The sequence below is a fragment of the Carcharodon carcharias genome, chromosome 20 (genome assembly GCF_017639515.1).
Source record: "Carcharodon carcharias isolate sCarCar2 chromosome 20, sCarCar2.pri, whole genome shotgun sequence".
NCBI classification, from domain to species: Eukaryota; Metazoa; Chordata; class Chondrichthyes; order Lamniformes; family Lamnidae; genus Carcharodon; species Carcharodon carcharias.
In genome coordinates this window covers 107,356,708-107,378,968 of record NC_054486.1, presented here as the reverse complement: position 1 = coordinate 107,378,968, position 22,261 = coordinate 107,356,708, and the positions used below count along the sequence as shown (strand labels likewise).

Below are 22,261 nucleotides of genomic sequence, written 5' to 3'. Positions count from 1 at the left end.
ATGAGAGTTTCTACCTCAACCACCCTTCCAGACAGTGAGTTCCAGATCCCCACCACCCTCTGGGTGAAAAAAATTCCCCCTCAACTCCCCCAATCCATCCACCAATTACTTTAAATTCATCTCCCCTGGTTATTGACCTCTCTGCTGACAGAAATAGACCCTTTCTATCCACTCTGTCTAGGCCCCTTTTAATTTTATAAACCTCAATTAAATCTCCCTCATTCTACTCAGTTCCAAAGAAAATAAACCCAGACTGCCCAATCTTTCCTCATTGCTAAAATTCACCATTCCTGGCATGATCCTCACCAATCTCCCCAGTGCCCTCACTAATGCAATCACATCATTCCTTTAATGCGGTGACCAGAACAGTTCGCAGTACTTTAGCTGTGGTCAATCTCCTGTTTTATTTAGTTTTAACATAACTTCCCTCTTCTCATACTCTAGGCCTGGGCCAAACAAGCAGTGTCCTGAATGCCTTCTGAACTACTGTATCTACCTGTCCTTGCTATCTTCAGGAATGTGACTCTCTCACGCACAGACTCACACTCACACACACAAACACAGACTCACGCACACATACATACACACACTCTCACACACACATAGACTCACACACAGGCACACATCTACACACAGTCTCACATACACACACACAGACTCACATATAGGCTCACACATACACACACACTCATATAAATACAGACTAACTCACACAGAGACCAGCACATACAGACTCACACATACAGATTCACACCCACACTCATATACACACACACACACAAATACAGACACACACAGGCTCACATTCACACAAATACAGACTCACACACACACAGACTCTCGCACATACACACACACACACACACACTCTCACACACAGACTCACAGTCACAAATACATACACAGATACAGACACACACACACACACACAAACACAGACTCAGATACACACACACACACACACTCTCTCTCAGTCACACACACCAACAATCAGACTAGTTGCATTTCACTTGATGTGTGCCTCCGGTGTGGCCTGTGATGTGCTTAGCATGTGTAATAACTGACCCGCTTCACGATGTAATTGGGGGTTGGGGTGTGAGGCCCGGTGATGACCCTGGCCTCACAATATAACTGGAACGTGGGTGAAAGTTTCCAATCTTCTCTGTCGCCGTGTTGGATCACTTTTATGAGTTTGATATTAACGAATGCACCTCTCTCACTTTCCCAAAGTGTAGATGCTGTCTAGAGACAGTTTTCGCTGTGCAGAGAGGTTTTCGGCTGGACTCCCTTATAACCCAGTGCAGCCCCATACAGTGTCTCCGACACTCATACCATACACAGAATGGTAAAATACAGAGGTAGGCACACGGTTTCGAGTACAGATACGCACACAGAGTCTGCAGAGATAAAGATAGAGTTTACATTGGTACACACAAGTACAAGTTGGAACACAGGTATACACAGTATATAAAAACAGATGAACACACACACAAGGGAAATACACACAAACAGAAGAGTCATAAGGGTTTACAGCACAGAAAAAGGCCCTTCGGCCCCTCGACTCTGTGCCGGTCAAACAAGTACCTAACTATTCTAATCCCATTTTCCAGCACTAGGACCATAGCCTTGTATGCCAATGACATCGCAAGTGCACATCCCAAACACTTCTTAAATGTTATGAGGGTTTCTGCTTCTACCACCCTTTCAGGCATACGCTCAATATTGGACAAAAATACATTTAAGTGTACATGAGCTCATACACACAGGGACACAAGCACACGCAAGGATATACTCTTTAATGCAGGGTACACATGGATCCGAATGCATCGCCGCGACCAGTTCACCGGTAGAAGAAGCAGAGTCCGCTCAGTAAAGGATCCAGTTCTACTGCCTTATAACAAGAACGGAGCCGGCTCGTCTCGACCAGACTCTCAGTCTCAATCCATCGCACAATGTTTAAAACATTCCGTACAGCCGGAGTAAAAGGACACGCTTAAAAAACAAATCACCCAAGAACGGCGAGTGCGGAGATTGATTCGGGTAAGGAGCAGCAAAGAGCTGAATCCTAACTAATGGTTACAACTCGAAATGCCAGCAGCCCGGCTGTTTATTACTCAGTACCACTTTAATCTGGGAAGTTCATGCTCAAAATGTCTTTTTGGCTGTCACACATGTGAGGATAAGCGTGTGTGAATGTATAAATATACAGTATATATATATATATATGCGGCTGTGAGTGTGTAAACCGCTGTTATGTTGTTCGTTTTAAGTCCGATTGCAGAAGTTGGGGGTGGGGGTTCTGTTACACTGTCAAATCCGATTCCTTCGCCCTGGAGAATTAACTGTAGGTCTTCTCTTCCCCCTCGGTCTGTGATTGAGCTGCTGGGATAAAGGAGCTGGATTTTGTAATGCAAACACAAAAGGAGCTTCATCTTCCAGAATCTGAATTAAAAGAGCAGTGGGATAAAGCAGATTGGTAAACCTGTGTGTGTGTGTGTGTGTGTGTGTGTGTGGATCGCTGTAATTCTCAAAACGTACATGCCGATAATCAGCGAGTGAGTGTTGTCCATGGGTTAGCGTGAACATAGTATGTGAGATGTGTTTGAGTGTGTCCATAGTGTATCAGAGTGTATCTGTCCGTGTGTGTATATGTGTGCGTTGCTGTCGGTAACTGAGCTTGGGTTAATGTAGGTGGGTATTTTTGTATTTTTGTGCAGGCGGATGGGTTTACGTGATTATAGATCAAAAAAGAAAAATAAAGATTTGCATTGAGCGCCTTGGGCGACCTCAGGACGTCCCAAAGCCTTTACAGTCCCTGAAGTACATTTGAAGTGTAGTCACTGTTGTAACGTTGGAAATGCAACAGTCAGCTTGTGCGCAGCAAGTTCCCACAACAGTAATGTGTTTGCTGACCTGATAATCTGTTTTCGTGATGTTAACTGAGGTATGAATATTGACCAGGACACTAGGGAGAACTCCCCTGCTCTTCACATACACCTGAGGGGGCCATCAGTTAAAAGTTTCATCCAAAAGACAACACCTCCAACAGTGCAGCACTCCCCCAGTACTGCACTGGGAGTGTCAGCCTAAATTTTTAGTCTTAAATCTCTGGAGTGGGATTTGAACCTTCTGTCTCTGAGGCAAGCGTTCAACCAACTGAGACATGGCTATTATTTATATATGTATATGTTTGCATATATTTGAGTAAATGTTAGTGGATGTGAATGAGATTGCATTATTGTATATAAGTCAGTGTGTATGAGTTTGTTAGTCTATATGTGTGTGGGTTTAGTATATATTTGTTAGTGTTTTGAGCATGTGTTAATGTATGTGATTATATGAGTGTGGGTTTAGTGTGTATCTGAGTGTTAATTTACATGAGTGTTAGTGTGATAATGAGATTAAACCAGTCTGTTGCAATCTTGGTATCTGATCCCCAGATGAACTTCTGACAACATATTCACACCATCACTAAAACCATCTATTTTCACCTCCCTAACATCGGCTGGATTCATGTGCATGGATCATTGAAGGTGGTAGGACACATTGAGAGAGCAGCTAGCAAAGTATAAGGGGTTGCATGTTTCGTAGAGGTATTGAGTACAAAAGCAGGGAAAGTTATAAAGCTCCAGCTAGGCCACAACTAGAGTATTGCACCCAGTTCTGGTCACCACACTTTAGGAAGTATGTGAGGGCACTTGAGAGGGCTTAGAGGAGATTTACCAAAGTAGTTCCAGGGTTGGGGGATTTTAACTTGGAGAATCTGGGTTTGTTCTCTTTGAAGCAAAAGGGATTGAGGGGAGATTTAATAGAGATGTAAAAGATTACGACAGGTTTAGCTAGACAAAGAAATGCCTTTCTTATTAGTTGATGATACAAGGACAAGGGGGAGTCAATGATTTAAGATTTTGGGCAAGAGATGGAGGGGAGATGTGTTGAAGAATTTTTTCATGCAGCAAGTAGTAATGCCTGGAACTCACTTCCCATCAGGGTGGTGGAAGTGGAGGATGAATGATTTCAAAAGCCAATTGGATGGCTACTTTGGGGAAATAAACTTACAGTGCAGGGGAATCGGACTGATTGGATTGCTCTACAAAGAACCAGCATGAACTTGATGCACCAAATGGCCTCCTTCTGTGCCATAATGACTTTATGACTCTATTACTCTGCCCATGTCTTAGCCTATTTGCTGCTGAAACCCTTATGTGTGCCTTTGTTATCTCCTTGACTAATCCAATGCATTCCTGTCTGGGTCTCCCACATTCTGCCCGATGAAAACTTTCCTTCAAAAACTCTGCCATCTGTGTCTTAACATACACCAAGTCCCATTCACCTATTAACCCTGTGCTCATTAACTTCCACTGGCTCCCAGTCAAGCAATGTCTTGATTTAAAAATTTTCATCCTTGTTTTCAAATCCCTCCATGGCCTTACCTTTCCCTATTCCTGTCATCTCTACCTGCCCCTGAGATATCTCCCCTCCTCTGGCCTCTTGAGCATCTGCGATTTTAATCACTCCACCATTGAAGGCCTTGTCTTCAGTTACCTAGGCCCTCTGAAATTCCCTCCCTAAATCTCTCATCGTCTCTAACTCTCCCCTCTTTTAAGGCACTACTTTAAACACTATCTCCTTAACCAAGCAATATCTTATATGGCTCAGTGTTAGTTTGTTTTATAAAGGTCCTGTGAAGAGTTCTGTAATGTTTCATTATGTTAAAGGAGCTATATATATATATGTTGCTATTGTTAATAAAGATGATTATTAATGTGCTAATGTATATTGGTGTTAGTAGTTAGTGTATTAATGTATGAATGTTAATGTTTTAGTGTATGAGTGTTAGCATATATGGTCATGTATATGAGTGTTTTGATAATTTTTATGTTTATGTGCATAACTGTGTTAATATATGAGTGCTTAGTTATATATGAGTGCTTATGTGTTAATGTATATGAGCATTTATGTGTTAATGTATGTGCATTACTGTGTTAATACATAGGAGTGTTTAGTTATTGATGAGTGTTGATGTATATGAGTGTTTGTGTTAATAAGTGTTCATGTGTTAAAGGTAAATGAGTGTTTATGTGTTAATGTATCCAAGTGTTAATGTGTAAGAATGAGCCTTTTCCCATCTTTTCTCTCCGCCTCTAAACCATAGGGTAAGGGCTTGTTGAGGGCTTCTTCTAGTACGTTTGAAACAATCCGACAAACTTTCTCTTCGCCCCCGAAAATATAAAGAGATAAAGAATTCGGGTCATTTGAAATGAGACTGAAAGTCCCAGAGACACGTGAGGCCGCATTTTGTCTGATTCACTTTACACAGCGGGAGCCGCTTCCCCGTACAACCAGAGCTCAAACTCAGAAAGTTTAAACAAGTGTCTCTTGGAGGGGATTTGAAATCAAAAGCCGGTGTCGGTTTGGGGGATGAAATGGGAGCAATTTGACCGCTACAAGGACCCAAAGCGTTATTAGAAATTACAAGGGGTTGATGATATTAAAGAGGGGGAAATTACACCGGGTTAAATATCTAATTTCAGCTGCATGGCTTTTATTGCATTTCGGAATGATTTATTTGCGAGGATTGATTTATTTGCTAATGGGCTATTTGTTTGCACAGTTAGTGTGGGCCCTGGGTAATTAAAATACTTTAATGACTTTTTCATTTTAAAAAGTCTCAGTCTCTGGGATTTCCTCATTTAGTGGATTGGAGCCGGGCAGATTAACACCTTGGACTCGCTTGCGATTTGTCTCAAATCTTGTTCACCCCTCTCGCTTCCCCACCACCACAACCAGCAGCGTTTAAGAACCGTCCCGAACTGGTCTAAACTTTGGACGTCGTTTAGTCGCGACCGGAGTCTATATTTAAAACAAAATCAAACCTTTATCTATCTCGGCATTCATTTTCTATCGAGTTTCCTATCGATTTGTTTTATTTTTTTTTAAATTATCTAATTTGCTGACGGTGTGATTTGAAAATGACCTATTCTCCCGAAGAGGGAAATAAAATTAAAATCGGATTAAACAGTTATTAAAAATAATCCCAACTTCAAATGTTCAGCAGCTCAGGCAATGTGCATTCCCCCCGCAGAGAGAAATTCAGCGCCCTGGTAGAACTAAAGCAAAACTAATGATCAGGAGCTGGGATAATACCAGCAGCTTGGGGTAGAGAGAGGTAAATTGTTATTTATGGTTATTTCTAATTACATTGTCGATATATTTATTATGGATAAGAAAATATACATATACAGACACAGACTGATGCACACAGATGTATCATTATATGTTATATATGAACATATATATTCATTATATTTGTAAATCGATAATTTAAGACAATAAAACTAAAGACAGATTTATTATAGGAAGATAAATGGACAAATAGACACAGACAGAGAAAGAAGCGGGACAGACACAAAGGTAAAACGAACGTGCTTTTGAGTCTCCAGCAAGGTTTCCTATCTGAACTTCAGACTCAGGATCGATAATTAAACAACAATCGTAGGAAAATAGGAACAAGAGACTCTTTCGAACTGGGACCTATATGTTTGTGGCTTCCCTGCGACTTGTTGACCCGCCCTCGCTGAATGTTGTACAAGGTCCGAAAGTCTGTCTTTGTATTGGCCTGGGAGGTGGCGATTACCAGTAGTGACATTAGGGGGACGGTAAACAATTGACCCATATTTTAATAGACATCCGCGTTAATGACTTCACCCAGAATAGTGGGGCGGGGGGCGGGGTGGCAGAGTCTGCAAACCGGCCCTTGCTACAATCCCACTAATCGGATTAGTCGGGTGCAATTAGCTGCTGTTGGGGACTGGGTGGGGGGGGGGGTGGGGTGTGTGGGGGGGAGTTGGTGGTGGGATCAATTTAAAAACCGATTACAAAGCTAATAGGGGTGGGGGTGGGAGAGGAAAGATTACATTTAATTTCTTTAATCCGCAGTGCTGAGGCTCCTGGGCTGTATCCCCCTTTTGTGTGTATGTATGCGCGCGATTGAGGGGAGGGGAATATTAAAATAATTCAGTGAAACTTTTGTTTTGCCTTCCCGATTACATAAGCAAAGAGGCGAAAAAAAAAAACCCCCTGAATGACGCGGACTGTGTATATAACTGCTGGGACAAGCTTGTTGCACTGAACTCAGTTGGAGCGCGAGGCGAAAGCGATCCACGCACCTAGTTTTCTGGCTCACGAACTATATTGAACTTGGTGCTAAGTTTCTTCTTTGGGAACTTATCTCTGTTAAACTGCGTGCATTTTTTTTTTATTTTATTTTGGAAAGTCGGTTTCACTTTTTTTTCGGTTTTACTTATTTATTTTTATTATTTAGATCTAATGTCTATCTTCCCTTGGTCTTTTAGCTGATTTGGTAATGCCGGCTGTGATGTTCAGCATCGACAGTATTTTGTCAGGGGGCAGGTCTCGCTGTAAGGAGGCAGCGTCTCTTGCTGGCGCTCCGCTGCCCAGCTACCCTGGCTTGGCGGCTGACTCCCTGTGCGCCGGCGCTGAGTATCTGGGGCTGTATTCTCCGGCCGTGGCTCCACCGCCTCCTCCACCTCCTCCTCCGCCGCCCCCTCAGCACCCCAACCTGGCAGTCGGTGGCTCAAGAATGGGCTACAATTATTACTATGTGCCCGGTTCGCCCCGGGCCTCTTGCTGTGGCACTGTACCGACCTGCCAACCTCTGACCACACAGCACTGCTCCTGCATCCCGCCAGGTAATTCTTTACAAATCACCTACATCGCTACCAATGTACAGTACGTGCGGAGATCGTCAACATTTTTAGCTGGACGCCCCCCCCCCCCCTTTAACGGAGGGGGAGGGGGGTGGGGGGGGAGGGGGGAAGAATCGCACTGTTTCAATATTGCCATTTGTAAATTGATTTGGATTGTATGTGAATGTTTTTGTTTTAAAGGGGATGGTTTGCTGCTTAATCTTCTTTCAATTACAAATTGTCAGCAAACTGCGGTGTTAAGATTAACGCGGGTTAAGGTTTAAACCGCTCGGAAGTTCCACCTTCATCCCTCCGACCACTACACACCTCCCTCTCCACACACACACCCACCATTACATCCACTCACACCCACACACGCACACACATTCACATTCACCCATATCCACTCACATTCTTACACCTTCACAAAAATATTCACACACCCTCCCTCACACACACACACACACACACCCACCGTCCCTCACACACACACTCACACCCACCCTCCCTCACACACACACACACTCACACCCACCCTCCCTCAAACACACACATATTCACACACACTCACCTTCCCTTACACACACACATTCACACACACACCCTCCCTCACACACACACATACACACCCTCCCTCACACACACACACACACACACCCTCCCTCACACACACACACATATACCCACCCTCCCTCACACATACACACATTCACACACACACACCCTCCCTCACACACACACATACTCAACCTCCCTCATACACACCACACACCCACCCTCCCTCTCACACACACATACTCACCCTCCCTCACACACACACACATTCACACACACTCACACTCCCTCACACACACACACACACACACACATATTCACACACACACACATGTTCAAACACCCTCCCTCACACACACACATATTCACACACACACACATCCTTCCTCACACACACACATATCCACACACACACATATTCACACACACACACATATTCACACACACACCCTCCCTCTCACACACACACATATTCACACACACACCCTCCCTCTCACACACACACACATATTCACACACACACCCTCCCTCTCACACACACACACATATTCACACACACACCCTCCCTCTCACACACACACATATTCACACACACACCCTCCCTCTCACACACACACATATTCACACACACACCCTCCCTCTCACACACACACACATATTCACACACACCCTCCCTCTCACACACACACATATTCACACACACCCTCCCTCTCACATACATATTCACACACACACACCCTCCCTCATACACACACCCACCCTCCCTCACATGCACACACATACATTCACCCCCTCCACCCCCCCACCCCCCCACCACACACATACACATATTACATCCAATCATGTTCAGTTCTTGGGGGAGCAGGCTCGAGGGGTTAAATGGGTTACTCCTGTTCCCTACTCTCTTTCACTTGAGGTAAATGATGGAGCTGATTAACCGGGAGAGGCTGGGATGGCTGGTACCTACTAGATCCAGGAGAGTTTTCTGAAGCAATGATGTTTTAGAACCGACGGGCACAGGCCATATTAGATTTAAGCAATGAATAAGGAACAAGTTAACAGTCTGGCGGCAACGAACATGACATGAAGTGAGAGAAAGATCTCAGACATGCCTAGGTTTTAAACTTAAGTAAAGCTGCCTTCCACACATAAACTGATCAGGTTAAATTGGACTGAACTGCTAGCAGGTAAACCTAAAGAAAAGTAGGAAGTATTTAAATGCTTCCATAAGACTGTACAAGACCAGTATATGCCCCCAAAGAGTAAACCTTCCATTTTTACAGTAAAGCAGTCAAGATCAATGTATGAGGTAAGGCTGAGTCCAAAACTAAAGGAAGCGGCTTACTCAAATGCCAAGAAAAGTAGTAATCGAGAGGACTAGGAGAAATATAGAAAGCAACAAAGGGACACAAAGAAAATATTAACAGCTGCAAAAAAGGAAATTGGAAAAAAAATGCATGTAATATAAAAGCTAATAATAAAATTTATGAATTTATTGCAAGAAAGTGTGTAATTGGGGGAGAAGTGAACCCATTAAAGACAGATAAAGATGATAGTGTAATAATCAACAATGTAAAGGGAAATTTATTAAATGAGGACTCCATATCCATTCTCACAATTGTTGAAAGAGGATAAGGTAATAAAAGGGAATCTAAAAACAAATCAAAAGTAGGAGCCTATTGGCTTCAACCTAAGTAACAAAATAGTAATGGAGAAAACAGTGGGACATGGGCTGGATACATCTTCAGAAGGTGATGATTCCCATCCAAAGAAGTCGGTGAGAAAATTGTGGAAGAATTGGTCATAATCTTTTAAAGTTCCCTGACTTGGGAATTGTGCTCAGAGATTAGAAATTTGTTAATGTCGTTCTGTTATTTAAGGAGGGTCAAAGAGAGAATATCTACCAGTCTAAGATCAGTTCTGGGGAAGCCGCAGGAATCGGTTCATTCAAGGCAGAGTATGGAACACTTGAGTAGTTAAGAAATGATCAGTGTCAGCACAGCTTTGCTAAGAGTTGCTGCTTTGTTAATTGTTTTGAGGAGGTCACTAATAAGGTAGATACAGATGTTACCAATATTGTCCCACACAAGTGACTGGGATGGGTATTTGTTTGGAAGGCTGGGGTGAGAGCTGATCCCCAGGAGAGATAAGGGTTAAAGTTATTGACACCATCCTAAGATCAGTAAATACAGGCTAGAGTACACAATCTCAGTTTGCAGCTTTGACTGGCCATGCTTAATCTTTCTCCATTTCACTCTGAGTCAGCTCCTGACTCCAGGTTTGCAAAACCATTTTGCACTAATGTAAGGCAGAAATCATACGTAACAGTTGCAGAGGAAATGCACAGGGAGGAGATGACATGGGCATCTCTCATGTATTGATGCACTAGATCGGCTGGCATTGTTGATCAGCCACCCATTATAGAAACCACCAGGCTGTAATTTTCATTGGTGTTAATTGTGCAGTGTCTATAACGGGTACCACCCTATCTACAATGTCAGTTTTAAATCTGGGTAATACATTGAAACTCTATCCAGCTCTACCTAACCAACAGCTCTCTCAACCCCTTCGCGGTCTCTGGTCTGTCACACTGCTTGTCCAATATCCAGCGTTGGAGGAAGAGAAATTGCCTCAAAACAGCCCTCACCACAAACTCCGTTCCCTAGCCACTAGCTTCATTCCTCTCCTTGGCCATTGTCTGAGGCTGAACCAGGTTGTTCGTAATCCTCATAAGCATCTGACCACATATTCACACCATCACTAAGATTGTCTTTGTAACATTACTCGACTGTGCTCCTGCCCCTGCTGAGCTGCGCAGACATGACCTGACAAATGGCCGCTTTCTGTGCTCAATGATCTTCTGTAATCTTCCGTTCAAACCCTCATCTATGCTTTTATTAACTCTCAACTTGACAATTCCATGTATTTACGGCCAGTTGCCCACATTATACCTTCCGCAAACTTGAGATCATCCAAAACTTTGCTGCTTGTATCCTAACTCGCATCACGTCCCCTTCACCCATCAGCTGTATGCTCCCTGACTTTCATTGGCTACCAGTTGGCAATGCATCAATTTTAAAATCCTCATCCTTGTTAATTATTGGTAATTGTCTGATCAATAAATTCAGATGTAAAACGAGTGGGAGCTGATTGTTTTGTCTCTGTACTGTTCTGAAAGGGTTGGAAGGGGCTGCATCTGCCTACCTGTCCCCAGTTGCCCCGCAGGTGCTGCCCTACGTAAGTCTGGGGGCTCTATCCCGCACCGAGCTGCAGCTTCTGAACCAGCTCCATTGCCGAAGGAAGCGTCGCCACAGGACCATCTTCACAGATGAACAGCTGGAAGCTTTGGAGAATCTATTTCAGGAAACGAAGTACCCAGATGTGGGCACCAGGGAACAGCTGGCCAGGAGGGTCCATCTCCGGGAAGAGAAAGTGGAGGTAAAAGAAAAAGACTTGTATTTGTGTAGCAACATCTCAGAAAATTCCAAAGTGTTTTACAGCCAATGTTGAACTTTCACTGTTAAATGTAGCGTATTATGGATGAGCATATTAAAGGAGCATATTATGCACACAAATAGCAATGTGACAGTGCCCATATTACCGGCTTTTTAATGATATCGGTTAAGGCATAAAGATTAGCCATGATACCAGGGAGAACTCCCCTACTGTTCTTTGAAATAGTGCCGCAGGATTTTTTACGTCCACTTAGAGGGTAAGTGGGGTCTCAGTTTAAAGTTTTGTTTAAAAGATGATATTTCTAACAGTGCAGTGCTCCTTCAGTACTACACTTTAAGTAACAGCTTGGGTTATGTGCACAAGTCTCAGGAATGGGACTTGAAGCCACAACTTTCTGGCTCAAACAGCAAGAATGCTACCCATTGACCATCTAAAGTAAGTTACTCATTTTAATTCATCAGAAAGTTGTTGTGTTGTAGCATGTGACTCTCAAAGTATAATCAAGACCATTGGTTGACTATGCTGTAAACAATGGTAGTAGGAGGTAAGGTGGTACAAGGTTGAGGTACAGATCAGCTATGATCTAATGGAATGGTACAGTCTGAATGGCCTCCTCCAGTTCATACACTCATTTTAGTGAAAAGGTGAAATACTATCCCCATTCTCAGCTGGAACATGATCATGACAGATGTCAGAAATTCCTCCTTTCATAGAGAGTGGTCAATGTGTGTCATAGTCTTCCAGATAAAGTAATGGAGGGAAAAACCCTACAATCATATAGGAAATATTTAGATGGTGATGCAATGTTCTTGATCCTCACCAGATGAAACAATTTGTCTGTATGTCTAGTCTATCAACGTCTTTTAACATTTTAAACTCCTCGACTCGATCACCTCTCAACCTTCAGCGGGCAAGAGAATACAAGCCAAGTCTATGCGACCTGTCCTGTAATTTAACCCTCTAAACCCTGGTATCAAACTATATGGAAACAGCACAGTTGAAATCCATTTAGATGGAAAATAGCAACAAAGGGTATTCCAGCTCCATCAGGGGTTGGATTTACTATCATTCTATAAGGCGCATTTTTTTAAATCAATGTGTGATTGCACTTCGGAATCTTGTTAGCCCAGGGCTCCTATTAGGATATCATGGGAACATGCCCAGGATTCCCTACGTTCCAACCTGTGCTGTCAGTGGGTGAGATCCTCTGTTGGGAATGCACATTTGTAAAATCTGTCCTGGATGTTATGCAGAATTGGTGAGATTTTTCACAATCTATCTGTTTGTCTGATAAATACCTTCAAAGTGCAGTAACAAGGTTTATGGCAAAATTTCAATTATAAAAAAATTCTTACTGGTAATCTCCATGTCAGGACAAATAAAAATAGGTCACCAAATTCTATTCCTGGTCTCTGAGACACCAAGTGAGACGCTGAGGCACTAGTGGCAATACAGAAAAGGGACATAAAGCCAATCCTTGGAGCTAAAGGTCCGGGTTAATAGACTGGAGGATGTTGGATGTTTCAAAGCGGGAAGTAGGGATCAGAAAGGTGATCTTATAGACTGGGCATGAAAAAGGTAATTGATTTAAATTAAGTTGTCAGAAATAGGGCAAGGGAACTCGGGATCAAGCTAGTAAAAGGTAAATTCAGAACTGAGTGACCAACACCGGAACTGACTCCTGGATACAGTAGTGGAGGTAAAAACACTGGAATCATTAAGAGACAAATGGATTCTAAAATGATGGCACTTTAGAGTGCTTCTGAATGGATGAATTAAGATGAACTAAATGATTGTCGTCATCTGTTATCTTGTCATATGCTGGTCTGTTTATATATCTTACCCAGCCAATGAGAGAATAGTAGATCTGTAATATATTTTACCCAATCAGTACTGGAACCTTGGATCTGCTGTTTGCTGGCCGGATTAAAAACTTTACCTGGACATTAACAGAACAGTGGTTCTGTTATGTGCAGGTCTGGTTTCACACCATTCCCAGTGAGCGATGGAACAATGGATCTATTGTATAGAGGTCTGGTTATGTACCTTATTCAGATATTGAATTGTTGTTCTGTTATATAAAGGTATGGTTATGTATTCTATCCAGTGACTGATGGACAATGAGTCTGTTATACACTGGTTTGGTTAAATACAATATCTGCTGCAGTTAAAGTCAGTAAAGCTTTTTTTTCAGTCAATCTTCACTGATAAAATCCTAGATTTTAAAACTGTTCACAATTAGTTTATCATTAAACTAGTTTTAACCCACAAAATTCCTATTCCCTGGTTGCACATATCTCTGGTACGTATATCTATATTCCAAGTCCTTTCAGGATGCACAACTGCCAAATCAACTCTCCTTCCAAGATGGTTTGTGTGAGTCTCTTGAGCACAGTTGTGTTCTATTTTTGACATAAAAATGGTGTCTAGTGCAATTCCTAGAGTATTTGCTTGTATCCTGTCTAGCACACCACATAAAATCTGCTTAAATATAACTGCATTTGCCAAAAAAAACTAACTTGCAATTGACTGTTTGTCACACCTTCAGAACGTCACAAAGTGCTTTGAATTTGAAATGCAATCATGGTTGTTTTGTTGACCAGACAGTTTATGCACAGTGAGATCTCGCAGTAAGCAAATATGATAAATGATCAGTAAATCTGTTTTGGAGCTGAAAGACAAATATTGACCAGGGCACTGAGAGAACTCCCTAGCTTCTTCAAAAAAAGTGGCCTGTAATCTTTTGCAATCATCTGAACAGGTCCATCCAAAAGACAGTATTCATTCCCTTGATACTGCGCTGAGGTGCCAGCCTCGATTATGTGCTCAAATCCTGGAGTGCAGTTTAAATTGTGCAACTTTTTGACTCGGAGGCGAGATTATTACCAGCTGGACAATTCAGAAATATGAAGCTGCCACGTTAGCTTAAATCATTCAAATTAAATTGAGTATTTGCCCAACTTGGATTAGGACATACTACTTTTCTCTCTATTTTTGATCTCTCTTTTCTCAATTTAGTTTTCTCCTCCTCCCTTTGGAAGATGTTGATTCCTTGCTGTCTTCTTACACAGAATTACCAGCATAAAGACAGATCATTCAATCCAAGTGATCTAAGTGTTATTTAAGCTCTAAACCAGCCTCCTTCCAACTTAATTCATCTCACTCTATCAGCATATCCTTCTATTCCTTTCTCCATCAAATGCATCTAAACTGTTTGCCTCAACCATTCCTGTGGTAACAAGTTCCACATTCTAACCACTCTTGGAGTAAACAAACTTCTCCTGAATCCCTAATTGGATTTATTAGTGACTACCTTATATTTATGGCCCCTAGTTTTGGTCCCCTTCACAAGTAGAAACATTTTCTTTATGTCTGCCCTATGAAACTTCTTCATAATTTTAAAGACCTTGATTGGGCCACCTCTTAGTCTTCTCTTTTCTAGGGAAAAGAGCCCCAATTGATGGACCATAAAATCAGGGCACTGGAGATGACTGGAGTAATCAATGGTCAGTCATGGCTGTAATCTCACAGAATCTCATCTATGATTTTGACCAGTGCAGTCCCCCTGTGGGTAGAGCAGAAGCTAAACTGGAAAGTCTCGAACAAGGAGCAGTGGAGGGGAACGAGGTGTCCCAAGAGATTGTAAGGCAGGAGAAGATAAGGAGACGAGGTGTTGATGCAGCTCAATTAATAGCATTCTAGCCTCTGAGATAGAAGGTCATTCCAATTAAGGGCCTTCAACACACACTCGACACTGACACTCCCAGTGTTGTACTGATGGGAGTGCTGCATGTTGGAGGTACCATCTTTCTGATGAAACCTTAAACTGTGGCCTTATCTGCCCTTTCAGCTAAAATGTCAAAGATCCAAAGGGCAGTGGAGTTCTCCCTGATGCCCTGGCCAATATTTATGTCTCCGATATCTCATTGTGGTTTGTGGGATCTTGCTGTGTGCAAATTGGTTGCTTCATTTCCTACATTATAACAGTGATCATATTTCAAAAGATTTTAATTGGCTGTAAAATACTGAGACATCCTGAGGTTATAAAAGGCACTATAGAAATATAGGATTTTTTCCCCAAGGCCTTGGAGAGGGTCCAGAGGAGGTTTAATATAATGATACCAGAGATAATTGATGTCAGCTATATAGCAGGACCAGAGAATTTGGGATTACTCGCCTTCAAGCAGAGAAGGTTAACGGAATTTTAATAAAGGTTCATAGTTTCCTAGTTGGACAAATATCTGCTGCAAGAATTATATAGATTGGCTCGTTCTAAATGTTGATTTTTCAACTGATTGGGGGCGTTGCGATAAGATGCAGGGTGAGGGTCAGACTCTGAATCTTGCCGTGTGGGAGGAATGATTTAATTGCACAGTTCGTTTGAAAGAAAAGTAAGTTTACTTTCCATAAGCGAATCAATCCAAATGCAGATAATTCCAAGGGTCCAGGAACACTCAGGGGATGTTAAAGTGGGAATAAATCACAAATTAGATAATTATCTAATTAATCAAATTCCAAAATTACATTAGGATTTTAGGTCACATGGCACTTAAGAAAGATCTATGTGACTGAAGTGCATGTGTTTGTGTGTGTGTTTGTGTGTGTTTTTGACTCTCTAGCCAGGAGAAGCAACCTCTTGGCATTTACCCTGTCAAGCCTTCCTGGAATCTTCATATGCTTTAATGACCCCACCTAATCTCCAGAGAATACAGGCCCATTCTACTTAAGATAAAAGCAAAATACTGCAGATGCTGGAAATCTGAAACAAAAACAAGAATTGCTGGAAAAATTCAGCAGGTCCGACAGAATCTGTGCAGAGGAAGACACAGATGCTGTCAGACCTGCTGAGTTTTTCCAGATATTTTTGTTTTTGTTTCCCATTCTACTTAATCTTACCTTATAGGACAATCCTCTCATCTCAAGAATCAATCCAGTGAACATTCACTGCACCTCCTTTAAGACAAGTATATTCAACTGTTAGGTACAGAGCTTCAGGTGTACCCCAGGTGTGGTCTCACCAAAGCCCTCTGCCGTTGCAGCAAGACCACCTTATTCTTGTACTCCAACCACCTTGCGATAAAAGTTAACATGCCATTTTCCTTCCAAATTGCTTGCTGTACCTAGATGTTAACTTTGTGTTTATTTTATTGAGACACACAAATCCCTCTGCACAACAACATGTAATAGTCTCTTACCATTTAAATAATATTCTATTTTTCTATTCTTTCTACCAAAGTGAGTAACCTGGCACTTCCACAAATTATACTCCTTCTATCATCTTCTTACCCACTCACTTAACTGGTCAATATTCCTTTGCAGATTCTCTATGTCCTCTTCACAGCTTACTTTCCCAACTAACTTTGTATCATCAGCAAACTTAGATACATTACACTCAGTCTCTTCATCTCAGTCATTAATATAGATTGTAAACAGCTGAGATCACGGGACTGATCCATGCATGTGTATATAATAGGACAGTAGGTTTAAAATTGTAATCCAGTTAAATTCTCTTACCTGAATATCTAACTTCAGAAATGCTGCCTGTACCTTTTTTGAATCTGGTTTCTTAATCATATGTTAAAATTGGGGTTTTAAGAGTAAGTGAAGAATCAGATGGATCTGAAAAGATAACAGAGTTGTAGAGTTTGTCACCTGATACAGTGACGTGGACAGTGTAACTGGGGTTATTCAATGTGGTTCAGGACACAACAGCATAAGAAATAGGAGAAGGAGTAGGTCACTTGGCCTATTGAGCCTACTCCACCATTCGATAAGATCATGGCTGATATGACTATGGCCTCAACTCCGCTTTCCTGTCTGCTCCCCATAACCCTTGACTCCCTTGCGGATCAAAAACCTACTTAACTCAGCCTTGAATATATCCAATGACCCAGCCTCCATGCTCTACGGGGAAGAGAATTCTACAAACCCTCACAGAAAAAAAATTCTCCTCATCTCAGTCTTAAATGGGAGATGCCTAATTTTTAAACTTTGCCCCCTAGTTCTAAACTGCACCACAAGGGGAAACATCCTCTCAGCATCCATCCTGTCGAGTCCCCTCAGGATCTTACATGTTTCAATAAGATCATCTCTAATTCTTCTAAACAGGCCACAGAAGAGACTCTGGGATAGGGTGAGAATGTGGAAGGGTGGGTCTGATCTCTTTTTTGGGCTTATTGGACCTTTTCCTAGTCCTAAAAGTAGGGGTTCCTCCAATGGCCCAGAGAGTCGAGGCCAGGATGTCTTGACTTCAGTGCCTCCAACCGACAGAGAGTTAGTTAACTGTGCTCCAGTGATTGAGGAGGGTAAGTAGAGCCAAGGCTCCCTCCCCTGATTGCCACCCAGTCACCTCCACTGGTGAGATGAGCATGCATGGATGTGTGTACGCACAGATCTGCATATGTGTGTGTGTGTTTGCATGCATTGTGAGAGAGAGAAAATGAGGTCAGGTTCAGCAGAAGTGTCCCCCTTGGTGAGGTGGGATTTGCTGTTATGTCTCACACACAGAACGGCCTTTGGTGGGTGAGGTATGGGATAGTACAAAGCACCGGTGGTACTGAAGCTTCCTACCACCAACTTCTGGAGGGGTGTGGGAGGGGAGAAAACTGAAAAAAACCTTGGCTTTACCCAGAGACAGTTCAACAGATTCAACATTCCCACCCAACCAATATCAAATTGTCAAAAACAAAAACAGAATTACCTGGAAAAACTCAGCAGGTCTGGCAGCATCAGCGGAGAAGAAAAGAGTTGATGTTTCGAGTCCTCATGACCCTTCAATAGTTCTGTTGAAGGGTCATGAGGACTCGAAACATCAACTCTTTTCTTCTCTGCCGATACTGCCAGACCTGCTAAGTTTTTCCAGGTAATTCTGTTTTTGTTTTGGATTTCCAGCATCCGCAGTTTTTTGTTTTTATCAGATTGTCAACTTCTGTCACATTATCAGTATTAACTGCAACAGTCAAAACATGCACCACAACTGGATGCAATATGAGCACTGCAGTAATGCAACAATCATTTGCACATTAAAAAGAGGTCTCAAAACAACTTGCAAGTATACAGTTCTGTTAATGAGGCGAAACATCCCAAAGTTCTTGAGAAGCAAGGATTGGAATTGTGTTGGGGGGGTGGGGGGCGGGGAATTTAATGAAGTGATTAAGGGCATAACCAGAGTGGGTTTAAGAAAAAGGGAAGAGAGATTTTGTGCAAAGCCTTTACAAGTTATCTTTGTGGAGAGAGAGGGAGGCAAACACCTCAAATATTCATTTCCTCCACCAACGCACGCCTTGCCTCCAGTGTGGACTATCTACAAGATACACCGCAGCGTTTCGCAGCATTGCAACAAGGCTTTTTCTACAGCTCCCAAACCCACGACATGTACCACCTGGAAGGACAAAGGCAGAAGACAAGAGCATGGAGACACCACAACTGCAAAGTCCCCTCCAAGTCACACACCATCCTGACTTGGAACGATATCACCTTTCCTTCAATGTCCTAAGTCAAAATCCCGGAACTTCCTTCCTAATGGCATCATGTGAGTATCTACACCACATGGACTGCAGGGGTTCAAGAAAGCTGCTCACCACCACCTTCTCAAAGGCAATTAGGGATGGGCAATAAATGCTGGCCTAGCCGGTGAAACTCACATACCAAGAATAAAATAAAAGAATAGAGTTAAAATAGCTAGGGTACAGGGTTTAAGGAAGTTCCAGAGATAACGGAGTGAAATTAGAAATCACTGTACACTTGTAAAATTCCAGTTTGTGTCCTTAGCTAGGATCATCTCATTCATTGGAATTTAAATGTTTAGATCCTTCTATCCAGAAGATGAGAGATAACTGCTTTGTCTTAAATCAGCTAATTTTTGCAGTGTATTTAATCTACACTAAATTATTAACTTCTATATATGTGTGTGAGTGAGTGATGGATAATCAGAATCATACAAGAGGCCATTCAGCCCATTGTGCCTGATCCAGAAAGAGCTATCTTATTACCTCCACTCCACTGATCTGTCCCCATAACCCTGCAAGACTTTCCTTTTTAAGTATTTGTCGAAGTCTCTTTTGAAAACTTGTATTGAATCTGCTTCCATCATTCTCTCAGGCAGTGTATTCTGGATAAAACAATTTGCGTAAAGACATTTCTCCTCATCTCACCTTTGGTTCTTTTGCTAATCACCCTTACGTGTCCCTGATTACTGACCCTCCTGCCAGTGGAAGTAGTTTCTCTTTATTTAGTCTATAAAAACTGCTCTTGATTTAGAACAACTCTATTAAATCTCTCCTTAAGCCTCTCTGCTCTAACAATCCCAACTTCTCTTATCTCTCCCTACAACTGAAATCCCTCATCAATGGTACAATGCCGGTAAACTCCTCTGTATCATCTCCAAGAATTTTAGTGAAAGAAAGACTTATATTGATATAGCACCTTTCATGGCCTCAGGGCATCCCAAAGTACTTTACAGCCAACTCAACATTTTTGTAGGAAATGTGGCTGCTAATTTGCGCATAGCAAGTTCCCACAAACAACAATGAGATAGTGTCCAAATAATGTTTTAATGTTTTTTTTGTTGAGGGATAAATATTGGCCAGGACACCAGGGAGAACTCACCTACTCTTCATCAAGAGAGTGGCTGTGGAGTCTTTTATACCTGAGAGAGAAGATGGTGTCTCAATTTGACATCTATTCTGAAAGACGGCACTTCCAACAGTTAAGCACCCCCGCGCTGTGAGTGTCAATCTGTGCTCAAATCTCTTGACATCCTCTGTTAAAATGTAGTGCTCAAAAACGAACTTTCACTCTGTCTCTCTCATGTGCTTTCCCTGCTCAGGTCTGGTTCAAAAACCGTCGAGCCAAATGGAGGCGGCAGAAGAGATCATCGTCAGAGGAGTCAGACTCCCAGAAATGGAACAAAATTTCCAAAACCACCCTGGCAGGAAAGCCTTCAGGAGAAGTGATTGCGGCAGCCCAAGAAAGTGAGTTAGACTCAGACAGCTGATAACTGGTGCCGACTGCGAGCACTCACCCACCCCTCAGCTCAAACTGTGGCTGGTATCTTGCACATTGTCCATCTCGTGGACTGAGGATGCTGTAAATACTGTATATATACATATTATATATATGTGCGTGTGTATGTGTGCCTGTTTTGTTAATAAAAACAATGTTGGGATGTTACTCAGGTGTGAGACAGCTTTGCTTTGTCGAAACTAACTTCATATTAAACAGTCATAAAATAAGCCAGATGCTAATAAAATCATAGAAACTTAACAGCACAAAAGGAAGCCATTTGGCCCAATTTGCTTGCACTGACTCTTTGAAACAGCAGTTATGCTAATCCAATATTCCTGCTTTTTGTTCATAACCTGTAAGTTCCTCATCCTCAGGAACCTGCCTCACTCTCTTAAAATTCTGTGGCCTCAGCTTCCACCACCCCAGCTTTGAGTCGAGTGTTCCATATCCACTGGGTACTACTCATGGTGGTGAGTGGACATGTGGTCTAGTGTAGCGGCTCCATTACAGGACTCATCATCCCAAGATCTGAACTAATAATCTAGCAGAACATCAGTTCGAATCCCACCATGGGCAGTTGGAGAATTTGAATTCAGTTTTAAAAAAAGTCTAGAAATAAAAAAGCTGACATCAGTAAAAGTGACTGTGAAACTGTCGAATTGTTGTAAATATAAAACTAACTGGCTAATACTTTAGGTATTAGCTGTTCTTACCTAGTCTGGCCTACTGTGTAACTCCAGACCCACAGCGGGGAATGTACCCAGGATCCTGAGGCAAAAAATCCAGTCTGCGATGTAAATTTCTAGCAAAACTGTTCGATATTACAGCCAGATAGCTACAGGCACATTCTGCCTTATTTAAATGCTTCCTACCATTTGTTGCAGTTTTGCGTAAGATGTATTTTCCATATAATGTAGGTTAAAGGAACATATTGCTGCAGCACCTTTCACAACCTCAGGATGTCCCAAAGCTTTACACCCAATGAATTACTTTTGAAATACAGTTGCTGTTTAAGAATCTGATAACAGTGTTCATTCTTATCAGAAGACTTGATAAAAGTGAATTAGGAACAACATTTCTACAGGGGGCAGTCAATACAGTAAAAGGTACAATGGGACACACAGGCCGGATTTTATGTAGAAGCAGTGGCCCCACCCACTGGAAAGTCGGGGGCAAGCCTATCTCTGCTGCTGGCCAATAGATGGGTCGACAACTCTTCAGTTCAATCAGAGGGCCAGCAGCTCTTTAGTCCCAGCAGCATCACTGGCAGCGGATCACCAGTGCCAACTAGGCAGACCCTGGTGATGCATAGGGTGGAGGATGGTCGCAAAGGTAGGGGTATTCTTCCAGCATGAGTAGCCCTTACTGTTGTGTGTGAGGGGGGGTCTCCATGGGCCACAGGGTGCCCGATCAGGATGGACTCCTACTGCCGAGCCCACAGGAAGGCTGTCAGGTTTAACTGGACAGCCTCCACCAGTGGCAAAGTGCCCCCCACCCCACTCGCTCTGCATCATTGGTAAAATACCAGCGGTGAC

General features: G+C 42.5%; 1 protein-coding gene across 1 annotated transcript; it reads left to right on the top strand.

Annotated features, from left to right (window-relative positions):
- Positions 1-6,152: 6,152 nt before the first annotated feature.
- On the top strand, positions 6,153-20,880 carry gsc (goosecoid). The gene is made up of 4 exons (XM_041214939.1): positions 6,153-6,169; positions 7,356-7,712; positions 11,443-11,702; positions 20,548-20,880. The coding sequence occupies exons 2-4, from the start codon at positions 7,367-7,369 to the stop codon at positions 20,713-20,715; spliced, it is 774 nt and encodes a 257-aa protein (XP_041070873.1). The 5' UTR covers positions 6,153-6,169; positions 7,356-7,366; the 3' UTR covers positions 20,716-20,880.
- The last annotated feature ends 1,381 nt before the right edge of the window (positions 20,881-22,261 follow it).